This window comes from Gymnogyps californianus, chromosome 10 (assembly GCF_018139145.2).
Source record: "Gymnogyps californianus isolate 813 chromosome 10, ASM1813914v2, whole genome shotgun sequence".
Classification (NCBI taxonomy): Eukaryota; Metazoa; Chordata; class Aves; order Accipitriformes; family Cathartidae; genus Gymnogyps; species Gymnogyps californianus.
Genome location: NC_059480.1, coordinates 27,117,042 through 27,142,587, shown reverse-complemented (window position 1 = coordinate 27,142,587; position 25,546 = coordinate 27,117,042). Strand labels below are relative to the sequence as shown.

General features: G+C 35.8%; 1 protein-coding gene across 3 annotated transcripts in view; it reads left to right on the top strand.

Moving 5' to 3' along the window:
* The window catches only part of SMC4 (structural maintenance of chromosomes 4), a 40,860-nt gene that overhangs the window by 1,756 nt on the left and 13,558 nt on the right, over positions 1-25,546 (top strand). Inside the window, exons 2-13 of one of the 3 annotated variants that reach the window (XM_050902361.1) lie at positions 477-667; positions 1,812-1,990; positions 2,601-2,792; positions 4,578-4,754; positions 17,479-17,643; positions 18,736-18,863; positions 19,381-19,521; positions 20,440-20,590; positions 21,444-21,608; positions 22,451-22,684; positions 23,256-23,441; positions 25,039-25,200. In XM_050902361.1, coding sequence (XP_050758318.1) covers positions 538-667; positions 1,812-1,990; positions 2,601-2,792; positions 4,578-4,754; positions 17,479-17,643; positions 18,736-18,863; positions 19,381-19,521; positions 20,440-20,590; positions 21,444-21,608; positions 22,451-22,684; positions 23,256-23,441; positions 25,039-25,200 — 2,010 coding nt within the window. In that variant the 5' untranslated portion in view covers positions 477-537. Of the gene's footprint in view, positions 1-471; positions 668-1,811; positions 1,991-2,600; positions 2,793-4,577; positions 4,755-17,478; positions 17,644-18,735; positions 18,864-19,380; positions 19,522-20,439; positions 20,591-21,443; positions 21,609-22,450; positions 22,685-23,255; positions 23,442-25,038; positions 25,201-25,546 lie in introns of all 3 variants that reach the window. The other 2 variants (XM_050902362.1, XM_050902360.1) reach the window with 2 other exon arrangements.

Sequence of the window (25,546 nt, the reverse complement as noted above, 5' to 3'; positions counted from 1 at the left end):
TCTTTTTGTTCATCTATGTATGTAAAATATATAGTGAGCATGGACTGTTGAAAGTAAAATGCGTGTCAGGTCTGAAACGTGTATGTAAAGAGTGCTTGCAGAAGAGTATAGACATATGGCTACTGAGTTTGTTACTGCGAATGTGTCTTTAACTCTTTTGCCCCCAGCATCACGGTTGCTTTCTCTGAGCATAGTAACTGCATTGAACATGGCTGTATGAGTTTTCAGTAGGTAGATTCATGCTGTTTCTACAGATTAGGGTCGGTCCCTTGTTTTGGGGGGTGATGTATTTTAAAATATATCATTATGAGGCTAATCTTGAGGTTTTGTTTCAAATTTGGACTTTTGTCTTCACAATACCTCTAGTCTCTAGTTTCTAAATTAGTCAAACATCTGGGCAAACATGTAGGTATATTCCTTAGGGGATTGTAGTTCAATGCTTAGATCACGGGGTTTTCTTGTTTATGTTAGCAAAGGAGATAGATCCCTTCAGTAGTTTGATTGCTTGGAGTGGAAGGGGAACAGCCAACAGAGATCATGCCAAGCAAGAGCACCAAAACCTCTACAGCAGCCCATCGGAAAGGCAGAGAGCCCTTAGAGGAGTCCACCAGTGACATGGAAGTGGAAAATGAAGGTGACAGACAGCTTGGCGAAGTACCTCCACAAGGTAGGTCTGAATATTGTGGTTCTGGTGGTGTGTAAACTTGATGATAGTGCCTGTTTAGCAACAACGTTCAGTTGAATTTATCCACTATTCCAGATAGGATTTGCTCTTTTCCCTTTTAGAAAGGAATATTGAAAGCCTTGACTCCTGGCAAGTTTAAACTGCTTTTAAAATGGTAAAGAGGGCTTGCAAAGAGCTGAAGTGTTTGGACCAGTGATTTAGTACAAGTGCAAAAGCAATTTGTAGACTTTCTCCTAATACTTTCTCCTAATAAAGCCTATTTCATATTCCTGATCTGTAACATTGTACTTAAGATTGTGGTACAACAGCAGGATTTTTCAAATTTATATGCAGGCAATGGTATGGGATTTCTTGGAATGGAATAAATGTCAAGTTTATTTACTTAACTCTTAAAATGATTTGACTTTCTTTTTCATGAAGAGGTGTATTTTCTTGAGTTGAGTGTTTGCTGAAAATGTCTGGAAAAACAGCAGTGTGTGTCTCTTTAGGTAGCCAGATATGCAATTATTACAGCAAGGTATTTGACAAATAGATTAGTATGTTGAAATTGGTGGCAAAAACTACTGTCTATTTGAAGAAAACATTGCTAGTGACTGTTGAAAAGCTGCTTTGCTTACAACTAGCTGATATCCAGGGGGCCAGTTTGTTTTCGTAACAAACTTCCTGTCTTTGCAGAGTAGTTGTGCTGTCATTACAGCTTTCAGAGCATTGTGCAGCGATCCCCAAATCTTGCAGAGTGACTTGTGAGCACGCTTGAAATGTGGCTTTGCACTTATTAATTAGAAAGACTTTGCCTGTTTCAGATTTGTAGGCTTATTGTGACGGTTGTAGCTATTGTAATTGCAGAGTGCCTATTAAAGTGTGTTAGAATAAGAATTACATAATGAAAGAACAAACCCAGTAGTGAATCGATGGGACATCTTAAGTATCTCTTTTTAAAGATTCAGTTCATGGAAAGAAGAATTTTAATTCCTCTTAGCTCATTTTAATAATTACAGGCAAAAGTATAGTTTTGGTTCATATAGAAATGATGTTTGCTTTTCCAGTTGAACATTTTAAAAGGTGTCTAGTCATTGAGAGCTTATAGTCTTTTTTTTTCTTTCTGTTTATTTTGGATGGCTTTTAGCAGTCTCAAATGAGATGCTTGATAATCGAAGTTTAGAAGAGATTTTGGGTAGCATCTCTCCTCCCCCACCTCCAGCAATGACCAATGAAGCTGGTGCTCCTCGTCTCATGATAACTCATATTGTAAACCAGAACTTCAAATCCTATGCAGGGGAGCAAACTTTGGGACCTTTTCATAAGGTATCTTTCTTTTACCTTAAGCACTTTTTAAACGAAGGTAAGACTTCGCTGTGTGTTAGTATTCCTTCCTGTATTTTCATGTAAGCTTATCTCAAAATAACTGAAAAATATTTAAGTTTTAGACTTATTTATGTAGTGATATTCTAAATTTTCATTACTGGGCAGTAGAGAAAACAGTTAAGTGCAACTTTCTGATACTGTGCAACTTTAATTTGTCAGTAAACCTTAAAAAAGCACACTTTTCTCTTTATTTCGTTTACTGGAGAACTTTTAGGGGTGTGTTTGAAGAATGAGAATATTTTTTAGTGCCCACAAGAGACTTACGTGGCTAATCATGAAACTTTCCTTGTGAACATGCTTGCTAAATGCAGTATCGATTTGAGTTAACAAGTTAAAATTTAGAAAGCTGAGCTGAGTTGAGGTGTGGTTTTTTTAATTAAATAAGTTGTACTGCTTTACCTTTGGCAGTAAAAACTAAGCTATCAAATAGGCTGCAGTTTCATGCACTAGGAATAATTGTGTTTTAAACTGTTCACAAATGAAATGGGTGATGTACACTGGCCAGGTTCTATTTCCCTTTGAATATCACTTTTTTCCTTCTATTATGCAGCGTTTTTCATGTATTATTGGGCCAAATGGCAGTGGAAAATCCAATGTCATTGATTCAATGCTTTTTGTGTTTGGGTATCGAGCACAAAAAATCAGATCCAAAAAACTCTCTGTGCTGATCCATAATTCTGACGAACATACGGACATCCAGAGTTGTTCTGTGGAAGTCCACTTCCAAAAGATCATTGACAAGGTATGTATGCTGCTATTCAGAACAGTGGAGACTTTTTTTTTTATTTAAGGATTTGAAAACTTTTAATATTTGGTTATTTTAGTTTGAGCTGGGGAAAACTGCATAGCATGATTAGTTTACCTTTGGGATGTAAAACATCAATTCAAAGTTAATTAGCTTAAAAAATTCCTCTATTGAGTAGTGCAGTTCTTAAAATATCAGTAGGGATTCTTTTTTTATTTTCTGCAAGACTAGTACCTGGTACATGTCGGTTTTAAAACTATTTAGAAATATGTAATAATCATTTTAAGAAGAAGTTGTTTTAGAGTCGTCATCTCTTTTACCTCAAGTAAATAAAACTTCTGAAATTAATAGGACCCCTAAAAATTTATATAAGTCTACGTTTGGACATGTTATATATTCTTAAATTTATAATATGTGCATATATATTAAGAAATAAAACCTATTTAAGCAAAGCTTTTCAAACTGATTAGAAGATATTTTAGGTTATCTAAATTTAGAAAAATATATCATGAATCTGAAACTTTCTTATTTACACCTTATATACTGTAAACATGCCTGCAATTTTAAAACAGATTTTGCATCAAAAATTCTGGACCTCACATCTTACCACTAGATTTTTTTGAACCTGATATTTTGTTTGAATGAAATAGAAAGTGTTGGCAAATTAAAAAAATATTTATTTTGCTTGCCACTTCATTTATTGATAAAAACTTCTGGACATTTCTGTTTGCAATTACAGTGCAAGGAATGTATTTCTCTTTATTTAAATTCAATTTTTGTGCACACATTCTAGCTGAAGTATCAACTGTTGAGTTTGGGGTCAGTCAAAATAGTGGGAGATGTACACTGAAATTTCAAAAATTGTGTTAATAAAGGGGCAATATATACAGCCTTTGGAGGAACTGTTTTAAAAGCTTTTTTTGTTTGACTTGATATACATACCCACATACCTTTTGCTTCTATTTATAATAACCAGATTCAAAAATTACTGAATTTATTCTTTTTTTTTTACTTGACTTCGTATTAACATCTAGGAGCTAACTTTATGATCTAAAAAACTTCTGCATATGCTAGATAACAATTTGATTGTGCTCTCAGGGGTTAATCTGAGAAAGTGGTAGGCCAGTTTAAGTCTTTACAAGAAGCAGGCACCAATTTTAACTTTTTAAAGTATAGTACCAGCTTTATTTTAGTTGCTGCTTTGTAGGTAAGTCTAAGATATCTTTTGAAGCTGATGATGTCATATTTGTCACATCTTTAATGTTTTGCTTTTTTATCTTCTACAGTTTCTCTTTAGAACTACTCAGCTAAAAGTAACTCCTTTTCCTAGCACTATAAAAGAGGAGTTTAAAATGCAAACAGTATTTAAGTCATTCAAGACTTCCTAATCTAAAATTTAAAGGGTGGAATAGCACAGCCACTTTAAATTTGAAGTAGGCCTTTTCCTTTGTGATTTGAAGCAGTGGTAAAGAGAATAAATTAAGTATTTTCAAAGCAATAGCTTGTATTAGAGGTGGGAAAGGCATAATATGAAGGCCATTCAGTTTAAACAATTTGGACTATTTTTTGTCCAGTTCTCAAGGGTTTTGGGGTTTTTTTCTCTCTCTTTTTTTTTTTTTTTTTGAGATATGCAGCTTTAAGATAGTTCCCAATTCTTCTAGACCCCAGAGTGCAGTTGACTTAAAACCTGAACGTGATAAAACTTCTGTGCTTAATTGTGAAATGTGAGGTAAACCTGTTATATAGTAATTGTTTTTCTGGCTTTGTTTTTCCTCAAAACAGGAAGGAGATGATTACGAAGTCATTCCTGAGAGCAATTTTTGTGTATCTAGAACTGCTTATAGAGATAATTCTTCTGTCTACCACATCAATGGAAAGAAAAAGACATTCAAAGATGTTGGTATTCTTCTTCGAAGCCATGGAATTGATCTGGACCATAACAGGTTCTTAATTTTACAGGTTGGTGTATGAATAAAAACAATTTTAAGTAAAGCTGTATTTCCAGTCATAGTTAAAAAATACAGTCTAGGTTTGAAGTCTTGTATTTGAGGCCTTAAAGTACTCTAGCAGCACATCATGGTTTGCATGCTCTAATAAAGATGCGAATCATTATTTGCTGCTTTAGAAATTTAAGGAAGAGAAACAGTTGAAGATACTAATATAAATTTTTCTATTAACAAATTTGTGTTCCTGACATGTGGATGAATAGAAGAGTTGTCATACTTGTTCCGCCCTAGCAGCACGTAAATATTGGTGTAGTAAAATAAACCTTAAACCCCAATATTATTGTGCTGCTTAAGCGTGGCAGAGATTCAGCAACTTGTTTATACTTTAGATAAAAGTGCTTCAATAGTAACTTAAATCTTAATGATTCTACTGTGAAGTTAACTTATCTACGCTCTCATATATAGACATGGTTTTACGGGAGAAGTATGTATATAAAAATTAACTGTGCATAAAAATTGAGTGCAAGAAAAAACACATGAAGTGTACTTTTTGTTTACACTTGTTTAACAACTGTAGAGGACTCAAAGAATGGCAGCTTTATAGCCAATTCAAGCTATGTTTTTAAAAGCTACAGTTTACAACCCATAGTGTAAAAATAATCATAGAATTTGTCAATATAATATCATTTATATTCACGTTTGACCTTAAAATTATAAGGCTTGCTGGAGTCTGCTGTTTAAAAGACAGGCTGAAGAGAACCAAAGAGAACTAATTTTTTCTAATTTTTAAATAATAATGGAGAATTTTGCTAAGTGCCAAACAATTACTTAAAATGTAAATTGAGTTAAAGTACTTGATGGAAGTATTTAAATATTAATCCAATTGAGTAACTATATCTGCAATTACCTGTAATTATTTCACTACTGTTACTAACAGGTCCCAAATCTACTCTGAAGGATCATGGCCTAGAAAATTAGTGAACAGTGGGAGCCTCCCAAGGTCTGAAACTTTTCAATGGAGTTTATTTTAGGCCTGTTTCTGTCAAAGGAGCTTCCAGTTCCCCTCTAAAAAAAAAAAAAAAAAAAAATTCTAGATGGGTCGCTGTGCTTGCTTCACTTCCTCAAGCCTTGTCGTGCAGTCCTTTTTTACAGTTACACCCACAAAAAGAGGATATATCTGTTTTGAAGTCTCCATGCCAATTAATTATTCCCTCCAACACTTTATTCCTGTATTTTCTGTTTCAAGATGGAGTGAGAAGTACCTCCAACAAAACAAGTGTAATAAATAGGCTCTTTTTTCTATACAGTTGTTCTGAAGTATCATTTTAGCAAAATTTCTCAAAGGGGGAGAATGCAGAGTCAAAGATTAAGCTAGGTAGAAATTATGGTGCAGAGATACCTAAAGCTTAGTGTTAGGGAGCATGCCCTTTTACCACTGGGAGGAGGGGAAGGGAACATTTGGGAGGGAGTATTGCTAAGCTTTTTTAATTAATTTTTTTCCCCCAAATGTGATTTGTTTTCTTCTCCCATTAATTGTTTCCCAGGAAGTTATCAATGAGGAGAACATACCTTTTCCTAAAAGCTTGAGTTTCATGCTTTCCACCTGTACAATGGGAAATAAGGAGGAGGTATAACCAATATTAAGGCATAAAGTAATGGTTCCCACCATTATTTTTTTTCTTTTCATTTCACTAGACTCTTTGTGGGTAATGTATTCTAATGAACGGCAGAGGAAACTGTACTGAAATTTTCTGTGTTTCTTTAGTCTTTCTGACTGAGGCAAGGTCCTCTCTCTTTGCACATAAGGTTTTGCGCCTTTTTAAAGTGAAATCTACTGATTTGGCGATTCAAAGTTGAGTACTTTCCAGTGGGGAAATGTAGCAATATTTTCCACATAATGACAGCAGAACTTCAAAACGCAAATACTAAAAATTGTAGTTAGAAGTAAACCATGTCAGAAGGCTAAGGCTGTGACCTACTATCACAAGGATTGCCCCTTTTTTCCCTAACGTTTTTCAAATTAAGTTATTTAAAATTGGAGGGATAACAGGTTTATTTAGCTTTTACTCTTCTCTTGTTATAGCTAAACTAAAACAGGCTACCCTAAGCTTAACTTTATCAAGTAATTTCTCATTTAAAATAAGTTATAAATCTCTTTGATTTTGACTATGTCAATAGGGTGTAATTAAAATATTTCACTTGTACTATAGATTTTTGGGCAAAAATGTTAATTAAGGATTGTCAAATGTTGGTTTTGTGTGTGACAGAATATTCACTAGTTAGTATTAAAGAAAAAGTTGTAAGAGAACATGTTCTACATGTAGTAACAAAACCTTTAGATACTTGATTATATCTTGCTAGCATATTTAGCATTACTCAATGGAAAATATTTGCTTTTTAGAAGACTGCTTTATTTTTTTGGTTTCTTTTCCCCATTTCACCCCCTATTTTGCAGTCTTTGTCTGACAGCAGATTTTGGTGCCTTTTAGGATAAAATTTGAAAGCGTAGGCCAGACTGAATTTTGTAAAAGTTGGGTAGGGCATGATACAGGTAATTCTGCTGATGCCATACTGAAAATATTAAAGTCAAACTACTGATGACTTCTGTGAGTAACACTACAAAAAACACCTGTGGGAAAGCAGAATATGTAAGATTAATTGAGTAGTTCTAGAAGTATTACAAATTCTGTGCCTGAACTAGCTAATTGAAAAAATTCTTGTTTAAAAATGGTTCTGGTTACAATGGGATATTGCCAACATTTAACAGGAGGAGTTTATCACTTTTGTGATCCTTAAGTTCTAACACTACATATTTCATGTTTTTAATAAATTGCTATATGCTTTTAGTACTTTAGGAAGAGACAACTGTTCAGGGCATTTTTAATGAGCTTGCCACAGCCTGAAACTGCAACAGGAAAAAACGCATCTTGTTACTTAAAAAAAGCATGCTCAGCACTGCGTTAAAATCTAGCATCTTGCTGCTATTTTTCTGTCTTCCACACCTAGTGCCCCAGCTTCAGTGACTTGTATATCTGTAAAGAACAACAAATAAAATTACTTTGCTTTTCTCAAAAGACTTACTTGGAACATCAGTGTACATGTACAGAAAATGTGTGTGGGTTCTGTGCTGTGACGAGGCTGGGCAAAACTCGGAAAGTAAGTATGTTTGCTGTTGCTTAATAGTGACTCCTCTGAACAGGTTAACCTTGAGGCCGGAAAAAAAATCTCAGCCTCTTTATCCTGGCTGGTTTGCCTCTAACGAATTATTAAATAAATGGGGAGCACTTGAAGGAATGTCAGTTCTGGACATCGCAGGGTAGGCATGTCTGGGGAGCAAAGCAAACTGGCTGTGGACAGCAACCATTAACGCCTGCTGAAATTGGCTTTTGCAGTCCTTCAAGGTAAGAGAAGTATAGTTGATACAGACTTTTTAAAAGGAAAGTGGAGTTTCATGGGCAACTCCCATTCAGTGACTTTGCAAATGAATATTGTAGAAATGGTAATAAATGGCACAAGGCTTTGAATTAATTTTGTGCTAGAAGACAGTATCATGGGAGCAGACTTCCATCAGTTGATTTCAATTTACTTTAGAAGCTATTTTCTTTCAAACAAATTGAAACCGTTTTAAGTAAATTTTGTACTAATTACAGTAGTATTTCACTTAAATGTATTTGATAGACTTAATTAAAATATTCTCATGTAAGCTTAAGCAAGTATAAACAACTACAGTGATTTTATATGCATGTATTTTTGTAATTGATTGGAACGGCATTTTGTAATGTGCTAAGTCTTATCCTATGGCAACATTATGTTGCCAGAAAGGAAGTTTAGTCAAGTTTTTCACCTGCTGCTTTGTGGAAATAATGTAGAAGTTGCTCTTTCAGTGTATTGGAGAGGAAATGAGGGAGAGCAGATTTTCTTCTCACTTCGAGATAAGCCAGAAGTTCCCAATTGTTGAGGTCTGCTTTCCTAATGAGGCACACCAACATTCGAGCTAAAGCACCGAGTGGAGCACAAGCTGAAAAGCTCTACGGGGATTATAAATGGAGATCTGTGCTGCCAACATTGGTGGTGAAGAGAGGTTTGTTCCAGAAAGGTCAAGGACAGCTGAGCTGAAGTGGTAGAAAGAATTAAAGCAAGTGTGATAATATAATTAAGTAAAACCAGATTCTTTGAATAAAATATTATGTAAAAATAGAAGCCTCACACTGATTCATAGGGTACAGGATCAATTTCACTGACTGTTTAAATACTATGCTTTATGCTGAAGTGAATACGGGGCAGCATAAGATATGCTAATATGTCTATGTGCAGTTTCAAAATGAATTCTCTTACATTATCAGAAAACTTACATTGGCAATTCATGTGATTTTTATTTTGCAAATTGCAACATAACATTGTAACCAATGTTTATTTTCTTCAGAAAACCAGGGAAATACGGAAAATGGAGAAAAGGCAGTGTGTAATTGAGGGTGATCAATTAAATAGTTTAATTAGAACATACCAATAATCTTAAGTCAAACATTGTAGGTTGAGTTTGACAATAACTGACTTAGATTCCAAAGTGACTCTAGATTTGCGCTCAGTTTGTATTCTTGTATTAAATACAAGAATGTCCTTAAGAAAGCTTCTAAAATTAGACAGATGTGCAAACAGCTTGACAAAGGCTACTTTTAAATTATTTCCAGAATGCGGAATAGTAGTTCTGTGCAAACAACTGAATGTTGTATAACAGGCTAATTCTCAGTTTTTCCTCATCTTTGGACAGTAGCGGCCTTGTAGATTTGTGTATGTGCATTTATTACTTATCTGACTTTCTTGATTTCCCACCTAGCTTAGAACACTTTTCTTGGAAGGCAGAGCATGAAGTTGAGTATTTGATACGTTCTCCCCTCCTGTATATTTGCCATCTGGTAAAATTGAAGGGTGGAAATGAGATATGACTGCAAGCATTAAGTAACAGCAGCAATAACATGGAACTGGAAACAAAAAAAACCCTGCTGTGGCTTACAACAAGAGCTGTATTACAGTCACATTTCCAGGAGAAGAAGAATAAGGTTACAAGAATATTGGTTATCTGTGTACATAGCTTCCAAGGCCCATGTATGTAGAATTAGAATTCATAGTCAAAACCCTACATGAAGAGGGGAGTATGGGCACACTGTCAAAGTCAAATTGAAATTACCGTTCTGGAAAATTGAAGATACACAAATTTAGCACTTATTTTTGCCATTCCTTACTGTACTCCTGCTTAAAAAGTGAGAGCTATCATTTTAATAAAGTAAAAAAAAAAAAAAGGCAAGCCAAGTGTGAGCACTGTCATGCTAGTCCAATATAAGAAAAATAAAAAATGGGAAAGGGGTTGAAAACAGTGCAAGTAGCATACAGGGAAATGGAAAGACTTCTCACGTTGCTGCCTAGTGGCTTATATAAGATAAAAATGCAGTTTGGGTGCCTTATATTATCAAGAAACTAATTACACAAAATATTCAGGAAAAAAAAATTTTGCAAGGCAATTGGTGTCAGATGCAGAAACTAAGAACTATACAACTTCCAAGCTAGCACTTATCGAGTGATATGACAGGCTGATATTCATTACTACTTTTCCTCTAATTTTACTCCCCATTGACTTTTGCAGCAGTTACAAGTTCTGTAAAACACACAGAATTGGAGCTGCATAAGAAAAGAGCCTGAACGTTGTTAGTAGTAATTTAGTATTAGTGCTAGTTCTAATGTCAGTGTTCAGAAGTGGGTTAGAATAGAAGACCAAGGAAGGAAAAACAGTAATTGGAATTTCCCAAAACTAGTCTTGGATTTTCTGTCTTTTAAATCTCTGAAGAAAAATAGCTTTTATAATAAACATTCTAAATGTTCTAACGTGGTTTCTCCTTCAGGGAAATTCATAGTGCCGCTGGCTTCCTTCTACTGGCTGCGTAAGCCATTCCTCTTCCTTAGGCTGCTGATGCTAAGAAGTTGTGTGTGCTGTATTTTCAACTCCTGTAGTTGGCTGGTGAAATACTTGCAAAGATCTCTTGTCCACATTCCCCTTGCTCTGGGAGAAATGCTTCACCGTTTGAAAGAAATTGAAATACAGCTGTGTTCCATAAAATAAGATCAAAAATTCTAAACTTTACTATTATTTTATTAAGAGAAGTTTGCCTTATGCCAGGTCAGTTCTGTGTAGCCTTCCATATTAAAAAGTTGAGAAAAGAATTGAAATTGGGTTATAATTTGGATTGATCAAGATTGATTTTTTTTTTTTTCTTTCAATAGGACAAACAATAACAGATTTTGCCTATGGCTACTATAATCTTCCACAAAACTTTGAGTTAGAGGTGGCTGTTATAACTGCAAGTACTGTTTTCTCAGCATTCTGGATATGCTGGCTATGACTCAACTGTTTGCTTCAGTTCAGTGCTTAAAGGACAAGTTCTGTTGATCACCTGTTGCATATAAAGAAAACCCTATTGTTTCGAAGTTCAGCGTGGTATGAATTTTCCTAATAACTCAAATAGCCCTTTTTTGGGAACAAACGTTCATACTTAAACCATTTTAATCTAAAATTCAACATGTTTACATTAAATCTTTTTTTATATATGCATATATAATAATACTGTCACAAACACCACAAGACCGTTAATCTTGTGATGCTTGACAAAGTTAAATGTTCTGACCACTGTCTACATTTGCATATCACTTAAATGAAGCAGAATTATGTAATACCGTAAAGTTGCAAACTGTAATTCATTTAATCAGTTAATTTAGTAAGCAAATTGAATATACATAGTGACAGTATTAAGACGTTACAAGATGATTGTCATTGTGCTGTAACAGGTGTTATGCTCGGGATTACAGTATAGCCTGCTGATGCCCATCCATCACTCAAAGATTTTGGACTCATTAACAAAACTTTTTTATGGGTGTTTAAAAAGCCTTAAAAGCTAGTATGTTATCAAAAGTATGCTACCATTACAGTGAAAGTAATAAAATATTGTTCTGAATGTAAAAAAAGCCATGATTGCCCTAAAAATACCAAATATTATAGCCACAGTCATCGTACCTAAAATTTTGTGATAGTTTATTAATTATAATATTAATTATATAAATATATAAAATAATATAATTGCATGATTAATATAATTAACATGCTTAATTATTAATTAATAATAAGTAATCCTGAAGCAATATTCTCTGTTTTGACCGTAACCCCAACCAACAGTTGTGGTTTGTTTGTTTTTTTTTTCTCCAAACACTGTAACACTTCTGTTACAAGGCAGGAATTAGAAATTGGACAGATTGTAGTAGCTAGGCTTATTTTACTTTTCATTACTCCAAATGCTGGTGGCAAAAGAATTCTGAAATGAAGCTATTGTCTTGTATCGATGCAGAACCACAGCTAGGTAGGTTTGACATCTAGGTATGAGGGGGTAAATCCAAATGTTGAAACTTCAGGAAAATTCTCATGAAAGGAAAATATCCAGGCTATTGCAGCAGATGCTCCCTATTTGCAATAGGCTTCCTTTGTACAACTTGAAGTAAGGCGGCTTTCCTCCTGCCCAGCACCTCAAAGGTGGAGAAAATGTAAACAAAAAGAAAAGCTTGTATAAAGGACTTGTCTAATTTACCAGTATCTACAAAATGTGTGGTTTTTAAACCTGGAGTCAATTGATGAAACACATTGAAGTTCCGCAAAGGGTTCAGAAGGTTTCTTGTGTTCTACTTGCAACAGTTGAAGTGGGAAACTAAGACAAATAGGATGTCCTGCTCTAAGGTAATGCCTCACTAAGTTTCTCAGCCATGTGTAAAAACATGGAAGGTTTTTCCAATACATAGTATTGCATCTTCTAGGTAAAATTCTAAAACTATTCCTCATGACCAAAACTGAATGTAAATTTCAATTCAGTTAGATGTTACATTACTCCACTTTTCAATTTGACTAGTGTTGAAGAGCTCCACTACCAAAAACCCCTCCAAAAACTAAAACACAACTGCAACAGAAAATTCCCCTCAAAAAACACCCAAAGTACCCAGTACTCCCCCCTCAAGTGCAGTGCACTTCCACCTACTGGATTCCAAGCTACAAAATTCCCTTGTTACAATATATGTTTTAATGTGCCCATGCTTTACTGTGCTTCAAAAGTGTTCTTGATGTGTGGGTTTTAACACTCAAAAGTTAGTCCAATTTGTTAGGTTGTATAGGATCATGCTAATCTATCCCAAGGTTTTCAGCACTTTATTTTAAAGCTTCAGATTAAGACACTAGAAATTAAGTGACAACCCAGAATCCTGGAAAATTGTTTTTACCTACTTGCTGCTGTAATTGTTCTGTGGAACGCTAACAAAGTGGATCTGCAAATGTTGTATCAACAGTTTAGCTGACAAAACTCGTTGTTTTGCAAGACACTGTCTTCAAAAGTTATTTTTTCCCAGATTTTCAGGGATGAGAAGAGGAGGCAGTAATTGGTAAGCAAACATCTTTCTCTGTAGGTTCTCCAGAAACAACTAGTCATAATGCAAGTTTTTGCAACCAACGAAAAAAGTATTGTTTCTTTCTTCATGAAGAGTTTTAAGGTTGCTGTCAGTAATCTTCCGATGTCAAAGGCTTTTCGCTAGCCCTGTCTCGTTTCATACCAGAAGTTTAAAATGGAATCTGATGGCTGTATTCTGAAACTCCATAATTCCAGTTTCAGCGCTATCGCAGACTGAATGGCTTTTGTGCACAGCACAAATTACCAACGACTACAGTTTATCACCATTTGAGGCTGGATAATGTCGGTATTGGGATTAGTGCATTATGCCATTGAGACTTCTTAGCTTTGGAACTAGCGCTTCAGTCCACAGACCCTACTCTCGATGTAAAGGAAGGTTGCTGGAACATAATGCTACTGTCTGCCAAGAGCAACAAACAGGAGTTATCTGCAGAAGTGAAAAGTAGTATCCTGTTTCAAGACTAGTGGTAAGAGTTGCAGAAAGGCAGCTTAGTGAGTAGGTTAAAACTTTCCTTTATCAAGCAGTTTGATAACCTTGTTTAACACTCAGATCTTTATATGCCAGAAAACATTGGATAAACTCAGATTAAAAGCTTTCTGTTCTGAGAGGATCAGCTGTTTTAAGAAATGAATGTGTAATTTTAGAGAAAATAGTAGTAGTTCTAAGAAATGAGGTAATAGAGAGTTTAGGGATTTTATTGTCCCACCTTTTGAGGGCTACATGGGAGGTGAAATTCTTGCCCTTCACAAATTTGCTCTAGGAAGTTACATACAGCAATGGAGCGCGGCTGTTCTAAGCAAGCTGCCTGCACTGTTAGAGCTGTGCTAGTCCTAATGAGAATTTTAGTCTAACGCGAATATAGGAGAGTGTGTGCAACGTAGAGACTGAAATTTGATGAGTTCTGTCTATAATGTCTTACACTAAATGTACAAGCGTTCCTAAAATACTCCTAGGATGCAAGTATAACTTCTTCTGAAATGCACACAACTCAAAAATAGATAGACCCTTGACTTGGCAGCCTCATAACATTAAAATAGTGATGGAACATGCTGCTGGTGTTGCCGCTGCTGTCAGTTCATCAGACATCTTTATGGGCATCCACCCACGGCATCCTCAGGGGCTTGAACGCAGCGGGCACAGCAAGGCCGGCACTCCTGGCTCGCGGCTCTCGTGCTGCTGCTTCACCCTGTGCTTATGCTGACCCTCGCGTAGTCTCCTCAACTGAGTCATCGATTTCAAATGGTTAATTTTATTATGAGCAATTCTTACACTAGTTTTTGGAGGCTGTTGCAATTTACTTGCTTTAAAGTTTTTGCTCTTATGTACAATAGAAATTTAAGTTTAGAAAGTATCTTAAACATCGTGGCACTGAAGTAATTCACCTCAAGAGTTCGGCTATGCAAAGGAAGGTGGAATCTCCAGCTTCCACGTTCCTTGAAGTTATTCCTCGTACTTTTCACCAGAGGAAATGGCTTTCAAATGAGAATGGCTCTTGCCCCTTTTTTTTATAACTTTGTAGCCTGCTGTCAAGCAAGGTTTCTCATTATTTGCCACAGCAATCAGTTAACTTCATTGCTTAGAAGTTTCTCCACAGATAGACTTGTGTTCTCTATTAGAATGTACCAATAATTGTTTTCTGGTCACGAAGCTGAGGCATTCTGTAGAAACTGTTACTTGGATGTATGTTCATTATACAGCGTTTGAGTTGAGTACCTCTGTTGCTAGTGATGTGCCAGCATCCCAATGGTAACTTCAGTCTGACGTAGATGACTTCACACACAATGCAGAAACTGAAATTGGGTTTGTAATTCCATTTAGAGTTCTTGCACTGAAGGTAGAGCCTTCCCAAAATCCTCAATGGATATTTGATGCTTTTTCATACAGTGATTACTTAACTTTTGTGGATGTTTTGTTCTTTGTTAGCTCTGCTAGTGTCACCAATGTCTTAGTGTTGACATCCATTTTGATTGTCTTCTCAACTAAATAGAGGATTTACTTTTTTTCCTTTTTTTTCCTTCCTTCCTTCCTTCCACATTGCTCCCTTTCCTCTCATGAATTCATGCCTGTGAACTAGAGGAAGATAACTGAGGCAAATAATAAAACAGATTTCCTGGTGGTCTGTTCTGAGACTTCTCAATTTTCAGTGTGACAGCTATGTTAAGCATCCCCAAGCATGTTTTCTTTTCAACAAATGTCTGCCTGCTGCCCTCTTAGTTTCACTTTCAAAAATGCTGTCCGTATTTTGAAATTAAATATCTCTTCTGTCATTGTTTTTTCTTGGATGTAAACAGAGGAAATGCTTTAATGCAAGAAGAAACAAAATAGAGACTTAAGACAATTCCACAGAAATTTAGGAGGTTACACAGTTTCCTACCCGTGAGCAGTGTCTTGCTGACAGGTGGTTTGTGGTAGAGAAATCATACTTTTGTGACAAGGGAGCAAATGTGTAGTTGGAATTGTATATCATACAGCTACAATTATTAGAAAACTAATTGTTTGGCTTTTTGAGATGTGTAAGAAATAAAAATAAGAGTTGGGTGGTTTGGGGGTTCTTTTGTCTTGTCAAACCTGCTGGCACTTCTTAGGAACAGTAATTACCAGAAAATAAAAGCTTAGATGCATTTAACTTCTAAACCTCTGCCTCTGTGTTTTACTCTAACAAAGGAATTACGTGCAAGAAAGACTTACCTTAATAAATACTAGTTCTTACTTTGCAAAATTTGCAAAACTTGGCTTTTTCTCTTCTACTCAGCCAGATGGGATTTACTAATTGGCAGAAAAGCGTAGGGCCACTAGGTGTCATTGTAGACTGAGTATGTGGAACAAAATCACACTGGCAAAAAATCGGAATAACTTCCTTAGCTAACGTTCAGGAGTACCTTATCCTCAAGTCTCCTAGCTGGTTACAGGTCTGATTTACAGGGCTTGCCTGGAAATCCTGCCCTTCGTTGACTTCTGGGACTGTCCTGTCTGGTTCTCCAGCAGTCTCATTAATCACCCCTCCTTCTGTATGTTCTTGAGAAGTTCTTCCTCACCCGTCCTTTTGTAGAGACTTAGCTGTCAGCTCAAGCTCAACAAACAGCCAACAATGACAAATAAATTCTTAACTATATTTTTTCACTCTGTGGATATAGACTTAGGCTTTTTTTACATACACAGCTTGGCTACTGGAATATAAATTTTATTTTGTTTTGTTTTTAAATCTTGTCAGTTCTAAAACTAAATTATTTCATGTGTTTAAAAATTGGTCACAAAGGCCAATACTGGTACTCTGCAGTATTGGCTATCTGTTTTACAAATAAGTTGTCTCTTGTCATGTACCTAACTGTCCGGGTTTTTGAAGGGGAGAATAGTTTTTACTCAGTGTTCTTTTTATTTAATTTTTGCAGCATCTATCACATCTCTTCTTGCTCCAGATAACATTTTAATATGTGTGTGTTCGATTTCATGTCTTTACCTTCTGATATATGACCATGTAATTTACAAAATATAATCTGTATTTTGAAACATTTCGTGCTACTCTATCCTAAGCATAAAATGTTGATAGTAGATGTTTTTGTTGGCTAATGATAGCATCAGTAAAATAAACAGTCCTTGTCATTGTCTCAGTCTAATCTTTCCTAATTCTTATTTTTTAAAAAATCAAATTATTGTTACTCTTTAGCTTAATTTAAAGTTAATGCTGTACATAAAAGAAAATTAAGTGAAGGAGGCCTATTTAAAGAATATTTTTCCAACAAATTCAGTTGTATGAATTACAAGTCTAGTTCATCCATCAGATATGATTTTATGGACCACCTGTTTTCTAAAGAGAACCCTTCAGGGACTTCAGTCCCGACTGAGTTACCTTAAGACTATTGGGTGCTACATGACCTAGAGGGCATGCTTTATTCTCTTCTTCTTTTTTTAGGTTGGGGAAATACATTTTGAATCTTTAGAGGAATGAAGCAATGTTTAGACCTGAATGTTGGCTTCAGAAGAGACGCTGTTTTTCATGCACATTGCCACCATGCACTCCTTGGAGGAAATTTCTATTCATTTTGATCTTTGTTTTCCCAAATATATTGCTGCTCTGAATAGCCAGTTTTGATTACTGCATTATTTTGTTCTTTTTTCATAACGCTAGAATATGGTCGTATGCATACCTGCATTCCAAAGGTGTTTTGTATTTTTTCAGAATGCTAACTCTTTCCCCAGGAAAAAAAAAAAAATTAAGAAAAGAAAACATCAAACTTTTCTTTTCCAAGGGGGAAGTTGAACAAATCGCAATGATGAAACCGAAAGGCCAGACTGAACATGATGAAGGCATGCTTGAATATTTAGAAGACTTAATAGGATCTGCACGACTAAAAGATCCTATCCAAACTCTGTGCCGCAGAGTAGAGATTTTAAATGAACAGAGAGGAGAAAAGGTGAGTCCCAGAAAGTTTTGTTAGAATTATAAATTAAAAAATCTAAGCTTGCAGTGTTTCATTATTGGATTTTTTAGAAAAACAGTTAACATAAAGACTCGGTTAAAATTTGGCACTCCTGTACAAGAATAGAGGTACAGAGAAATTTTGAGTTATCTTTATTGCATCTGCTGTTTCTCTCCATTATAAAAGAAATGGGCAGTCAACGTCAGTTGTCCTTCTTTAAACATTTAGAACGCTGTTGGCCTTCAATTCCCAGAGGTTTGAGTGCTTGAGTTGGAACACAGGATTTTTTACCTGCTGAACACCCTTTGGTCATACCTGCATGCATTAAGTGCTTCTCAGACTGAATAGAGAAACAGGTTATCGCTATCTGAATGCATCCAGGTAGGGCTGCTTACCTGCCTGGCTCCCGTAGGAGAAGTGGCAGGGAACCCTTTCATATGCTGAGCAAAGGAGAGGGGAAGAGGGAGGCAGAGCGCTGGTGAGGTGATGCGCACGCAGCTGCATGAGGAGGCTTAAAAATACAGAAAATCAGTTGTGGCTTGAGCTATGTAGGTCTATTGCAGAATTTGCTTTCATATCATTTTATTTATGCGTTGAGTTCCAAGAGTACTAAAACATCAAAGTTCTTTTTACTTGATATGTCCTTGGTAAATCCTAATATGTTGCAGACTTTTTTTAAAGGCTAGGAAGGAAAACAAAAGACGGGTAGTTGCAGGAATTAACTTAAAAGGCGCCAGTCAAAAGGTTGAAATATAGAAAATAACATATACGGACTGTCTATATCTAAGTCCTCTTTATTTCTCACCTGCATTTTCCTTGATTTGCCTGAGCTGTTCCTAGCATCTGTAGGATCCCTTTTTAGTTTTAAATTACTGCTTGAATTGCCCTAAAAGGACAGTCTCCGCTGCGGAAATTGTGATCTGTTATTTCAGAAAGCTTGTCGTGCTAAATTGCCTTGCAGAGTTAATTGTTGAAGACCATCTCTCCAGAGGACACGTGTGCTACAAAGGGTCTGGGGCTTTTCTCGTGGTTTGTTCTTCTGTAGTACTAGCAGTAAAGTCAGCTCTGACTCTCTGTCTTGTCTAGTTAAATAGAGTTAAAATGGTGGAAAAAGAAAAGGATGCCTTGGAAGCGGACAGGAATAAAGCCATTGAATTTCTTTGTTTGGAAAACAAAATGTTTAAAGAAAAGAATCATATCTGTCAATACTATATGTAAGTACTTCTCTAAAGTTTTGATTTGGCTTTAATGTGGTAGTGGTGGTGTTAAACTCTGCTTCCATATCACTAATTAGAAATATTTTGCATTTCTTAACAGCCATATCAGTCCTTTAAAATTAGTAGAGACCATTTTCATAAAAACTTAAAAAAAAAAAACAACCCAAAACAACAACAAAAAGACCCCCCAAACACCACCAACAAAAAAACGAAACCAAAAACCTGCTTGCCAGCTTTTTACAAAGTAGTCTAGCAAATTAATCTCTTACAGCTTCACAGTTAAACTGAGAAAGTAGATCACTTAAAGACTATTTTTCATCTGAAGTGTCTAAGTTGTTAGATTTCCTTGCTGTTTTGTACTAAATTGGCACGGTTACTCAATAATGGATGTTAGGATTTAATACTTTACGTAATCACCGTGTTACACTTAAGATTGGAAATACATATTCATTATGAATGTTAGCTTTATGGAAAAAAGTGGACTTTTCAGTTTGTTTGGTTGGTTTTTTCCTAGCTATGACCTAAAGAAACAAATAAATGATATGGAAATGCAGAAAGAAAAAATTAATGAAGAAACAAAAGATGTTAATGAGAAGAGTAGTAAACTTGCAGATGAAATGAAAACCAAGAATGAAGCTTTAAAAGAACTGGAAAAGTAAGTACTTTAAGTACAGACTCGTAAGCTAAGAGTACTGTCTTTTGTATGTTCTGCATATGTGGTGTTAGAGTTAGCAGGATTTTCAGAAAAAGCCGTGGTAGTTGTATCGCGGGGGGGAACGCCTGCGAAAGCAGCAGTATACAGTGGTTGCTTGGGAAGATGGTCAAACAAAGGGAGCACAGCTGGGTTTTTCAGTCCTCCTTCCACCAAAAACTTAAATTATCTGATGAGCAGAGCCACTTATGGTATATCTAAACATTCCCTGGTGTGGATTAAATGACCTTTCGCATGAAAATAAATTTTAAAAAATTCTCATTGGTTTGATTTGGTTCTGCAGGTTGCTTCGCTTGGAGAAATCTGGGTAATATTCACAATGACAATAGGAAAATGTCTGATGTTTTATGGATTTTAAAGTACATATTTTCTTATATTGAGTGTACAAAACATAATTGGCAGATTGTTTCAGGTTTTTAGATATACGACCATGATGCTTAGGTACATGGATGTTCGGTATTTTTCTCTGGTTTCCTTGTGAATCTCTTGTGCATAAATTGTGTTTCCGTAAAATTGATTTGTCTGGGTGCTAATCTCCTATCCAACTGCAATATTAACCTTCTCATCCTCTGAGATCGTAGTAAGTTATTTGTGAGAGATGTGAATTACAACTTCTATCAAAGAAAAAATAAAATTTCTGAAAATGTGTTTAATACTGCCCTGTTAGTTGATCTTTGTCTGCTGAAACATCGCTTCCCCGGGGAAAATACTGTGAATATAGTAAGTGTTGGATGTTGTTTTTCACAAGAACTGAGTAGTATTGGTTTAAATTCTATAGGGTTACTTATTAAGCCAAGCTCTACTGACGTTATTTTTATAGGGTATGGAATAGATGATTCTTTCTTTTTTTTTCCCCTTCAGGAAACTCAATAAAATTACAAAGTTCATAGAGGAAAATAAAGAAAAATTTACTCAGTTGGATTTGCAGGATGTTAAAGTAAGGGAAAATCTAAAACATGCCAAAAGCAAGGCTAAAAAACTGGAGATGCAACTTCAAAAGGACAAAGAAAAGGTAGTGGGAACTGCAACTTGATTTAAAGAAGTGTAACTGGTTGCTCTAGACGAGAACATCTTTGTGCAGCTGGGCTAAAATAGCAAACAACACCAACTGTACTTTGTGCAACAAAGAAGGTGGAAAAATATGTTTTAAATTGTTTTAATCGGATATTTTATGTCACTTAAATCAGCTAGGGCTTTTGTCTGCAAATCACTTACTGAAGTAATGCATTATTCTCCCTTAAACCATTGCCCATGGCACTTCTTACTATGGGAGACTGTGGCCAGCGGTACCAGGCTGTTTTCTGCCTAAAGGCAAAGTCAAAAGCTTTCCTGTGGCTTCTCAGCTCTGCTGGGAGGTCTCATGGCTTGAAAAGCATCTTTTTGTCATGTTTGTTGAGATTACAGGAATGTTGCGCGTTCTCGCAGTTACTACCTTTTCAAAACATTTTTTTTTTTTCTGTTTCCCTAGTTAATTTAATGGATATATTGTACCAAGTTGGTTGTTGCCAGCTGTTATAGATCTTAAATCACTCTTTGGATCAAGAGTGGCCTTCTGAAAGTAGGTATTTAAGAATTAAGCCTTATTGTGATTCAAAGACTTGAGTTCTTATGCGTAAAGCTATGTTCTTTTACTGCTGTGGCTGGTTTCTCTCTGGATGGGCTCTAGAACTGAACAAGCCTTGCAAAGAAAATCCAGGCCTCCTGCTAGAGCCACAGCGTATCTTACCCTCCAAAACCACGTGAGCTTCATTAGGGCTTACGCTTCCTTTGACTTCCACATAGCACTCGAAAGGCAGGGTTTAGAGGTAAGGCAAAACTGTTTTGTTTCAGCGGGAGAGGAAGTTAAAAGTCTTTTATTTGTGTAGGTAGAAGAATTGAAAAATGTACCTTCCAATAGTGAAAAAGCTATCAGCAAAGCAACATCTAAGAAAGAGCTTCTTGAAAAGACAAAAGAGAAAGAAGAAGAAAAACTCAAGCAGATTATGGATAGCCTTAAGGAAGAAACACAAGGACTTCAGGAAGAAAAAGAGGTTTGAACTGTTTTGACTTAGTACACTTACTGTATTAACTGACGTATAGCTTTTACACTTACAAATGAAACGGTCACAAGATAGTTGTAAAATGCTATTTTATATGACAAACACACTGTTTCATGTGTTAGTTCAATGGAGTCTAACTGGGAAATAAATTTTCAATCTATAATTGGAGCTAAATCGTTCTCATTAAGTTGTCTGCTTTTTATAGTGATCATGTGTCATCAAGTATGTCATTCATATACGTATATTAAATAATTCTACACTTCCATTATGCAACACACTTTAATTTTCTCCCATCAAAATGTTTCAGCCAATACGCTGCTTAAATAAAGAAACAGATTTTGAAATGGTATGTTCCGAGCCTTTCACACAGCTGTAATCCGTCTTTGAATTCATATACATCTACTATAACACTTGGTTATTGGTGTTGATATTAGCTGTTCAATCACTAAACAGCTGGAGGCTGGAAAGTTATCCTGTAAATTTGGGGGATTACTTTCTGTACTTGAAAACACGGTTTCTCCATTTGAGCTGGAATTTAGCACAATGTGTAGGGCTCCTCCCAAGTTTAAGTTGAGAAAATGATACAAAGCTGGCATGGAAATGTTCTATGATAATTCCCTCATGTTCCGTATAATTATGAAAAATGCCTTATTTTATTTCCATACAGAATATGTTAATAAATTAAGAAATACTTGTTCTTCTAGATAACAACTGTTTTCTGCTGACAGGAGAAAAGAACATGCCTGTTTCCTCTTTTTCTTTCATACGGTGTGATTGATGTCATAAATCCCACAGTCATCTGGTTTTACTTGTAACATTGTCCATTTTTGCAGAGCAAAGAGAAAGAGCTGATGGAGTTTAGTAAAGCGGTGAACGAAGCACGTTCAAAGATGGATGTAGCCCAGTCAGAGCTTGATATCTATCTCAGCCGTCACAATACTGCTGTGTCGCAGTTACATCAGGTGAAGGAGGCTCTGGTGACTACTTCAGAAATTCTTAAGGAAAGGAAAGCTGCTATCAAAGATATAGACATAAAATTACCCCAAGCTGAGCAGGAATTGAAGGAGGTGAGACTTGACTTGCATTTATAATTTCTTTGAGTTACAACACAATGTTGCAACACACAAACTGAAGTTCCACTCTTCTTTTTAGCAATAATCATGGTGAAAATAAAACTGTCTCCGATAAAGTAACGCTTAAAAACTATATTCTAATACTCAGTTAACCGCGAAGTAACTTATTTTGGGTTAAGCAAATGTTAACATTAAGCACTGAAATTGTCCTATGTATCCCTGCAAGGGAATCAATTTAAATATCCTAATGAGACATGTTAGAATAAATAAATGGCTATGTTTCTGAGCCTTCTTTGAATTTCACTTCTTGCTCCTCTCATTCCCCAAAGAAAAAAAATCCCACTGCCTTGTCCTAAGCCTAATTCATGAATTCATAAGCTGTCGTACTTGTATCAAAGTAAATACTAGCCGAAATGTATCCAAATATTAGCCATTCTTCTGATAAATGTTTGCTACTTCTGCTTTTCAGTGGCTGGTTTCATTGCCTACACAATCATGAATCTAAGACTCCCTGAATACAGTAGTTTTTGTGAGGCTAAGATAATGTGTTTCTTCTAACTATTAGAAAGAGAATGACCTTGAGAAGCTGGGAAGAGAAGAATCAAGCGCTAAGAATCTTGTTCGAAATCTGCGTCAAAAAGTAGAAGAAGCCAAAAGTTCTTTAGCACTAAGTCGCAGTCGAGGAAAAGTGCTTGAGGCTCTGCTTCAGCAGAAGAAATCTGGAAATATTCGTGGACTATATGGAAGACTGGTAAATTTTAAAAGGCTATTATACTTTTAGTCTTAAACTTTATAGGAACAGAGTGGTGTTTCTGTAACTGAGTGAAAGGTAGAATTCCTCGCTTCTCTGGTGCTATGAAGTTGGACAGCAGAGTTGCAAATCCTGTGGACTTGCTATAAATTAAAAAAAGATTGTTGAGATTCCTCTACTCAGCACTAAGTAAAGGCAATGGCTGTGAGAAAGCTTTATATTTTTGGTAGGCTGATCTTCAAGCTAAATCACTTAGCTGCAGTCTCTGAGGGAGTATGCTTGAGCCAAGAGTACTAACAACGTCTTGTAAACCTGTCCGTGCTTTGGTCCTGCCTGTGCTTCTGTGTTGCGCTATGACTGACGGCTGGAGTGATTCTGATTCCTTTGAACATTAGGAACATATATGCTGGAGAAGTATCGTGGAGTAGTGCTTTTTACCTTCTGGTGCCACAGAAGGTAGAATCAATCGGTAACCGCACACTTGGTAGAACTGCCATGAAACTTAAAAAAACATCTTACAACTTGTATGTAACTTAATGTGGAACTGTACACATCTTTTTTTTTTCTTCAAAATTTATAAAACTTGGTGATCTCTTTGCTGTTTGTTTCCTCTCATTTTACTTGCATACATGTCAAATCAAAAAGAGCAATATCATTGTTTCAGAAGACCAAGGAAAGCTATGTCATAGCAAAACGTTGAGTGTTATCAGTTCTTTCCTGGCAGTGTTGATTTAAAGTTCTGAAAGTTTGTGGCTGAGGTAGAGTTCTTCATTCCTTTTTTTACTAGCACTGAACAATACGTGTGTATCAGCGTAAATGTAAAAGTGCTATTTTTGTATTCTGCAACTTTCTCTTTTTTTTTCCCCTACCTGCTCGTCCAAGGAGAAGTATCTCTGCTTCAGAAAAATCAGTTTATTTAGTGTATGTATATTTAAAAAAATGCGTGTATAGATTTATTAAAAAAGGATAAAGTTCAAACAGCAGCAGACCGCTGTCTAGTCCAGCTGGCATGTATTTTGTCTCGTGCTCTGTTATCATTTGCCACAGAGAGGAGCATGAGGTTCATCTGTTCTTGGGTAACTCACAGCTGGCTGTGCATGCTGTTTTGATCTGCAGATACACAAGAATTTTTCGTAGATGATGAATACCCCTGCACCCATTTTTCAGATCAGTACAGGATGGCACGCAGAAGTATATGACTTGCTGGGTCCTACCCAGCTGACCAGTGGTAGAACCATACACAGAACACATTACACGATGTTCTTAGGCCAGACTGCCTCACTAAAATGCTGGCATATAAAATTTAACATTTGTCTACAGAAAATAAATCAATGCTACCACATTGCTCTACCAGAAGCACCGCTTTTGAAGCTCTGAGTATATGAATTTCTGCTATGGGAACAAGTACATTAGAAATACATAAAATTTATTTTACAGAAAAAAAATTTATTTATACAGAAAATTTATTTTATAATTCGTTTTCGTCTCATTTCGCTTTGTGTAAAGTTTTTGTCATGTCTTTGTTAATACCAAGACAAACCATTGATGCCAAGCTAATGGGTGTACTTCTGCCTCCCCCCCGACCCTCAATTATTAGGGAGACTTGGGAGCTATCGATGAAAAGTATGATGTTGCTATTTCATCGTCTTGCGGTGCCTTAGACAACATTGTTGTTGATACAATTGATACTGCTCAGGCATGTGTGAATTTCTTAAAGGCAACAGGAATCGGAGTTGCCACGTTTATAGCCCTGGACAAAGTAAGTACTAGCGCTTCGGCAAAACAAATTGTTGATTTACCCTAATGTGCACAGTATTAATACTGTATATGTATAATGTATTAATATGCACGTGTATAAATATGTATTATATATTAATATATTACACTGTATATGTATTAATACAGGTAAAGCTAAAATATAAAATGTTTTAATAGGCTGTTGGTGCCTTAGAATATTCTACTAGCAAATGATAATGTTTACTTACAGAGAATTACAAGGCTCTTTAGATACCTATATGTGTACAACAAATGTTTGGCGTGTCTTTTTTTATATTTAGATTTTTTTAACAAATTAGTAAACTTAATAATGCAAGGAATCTAGTAAC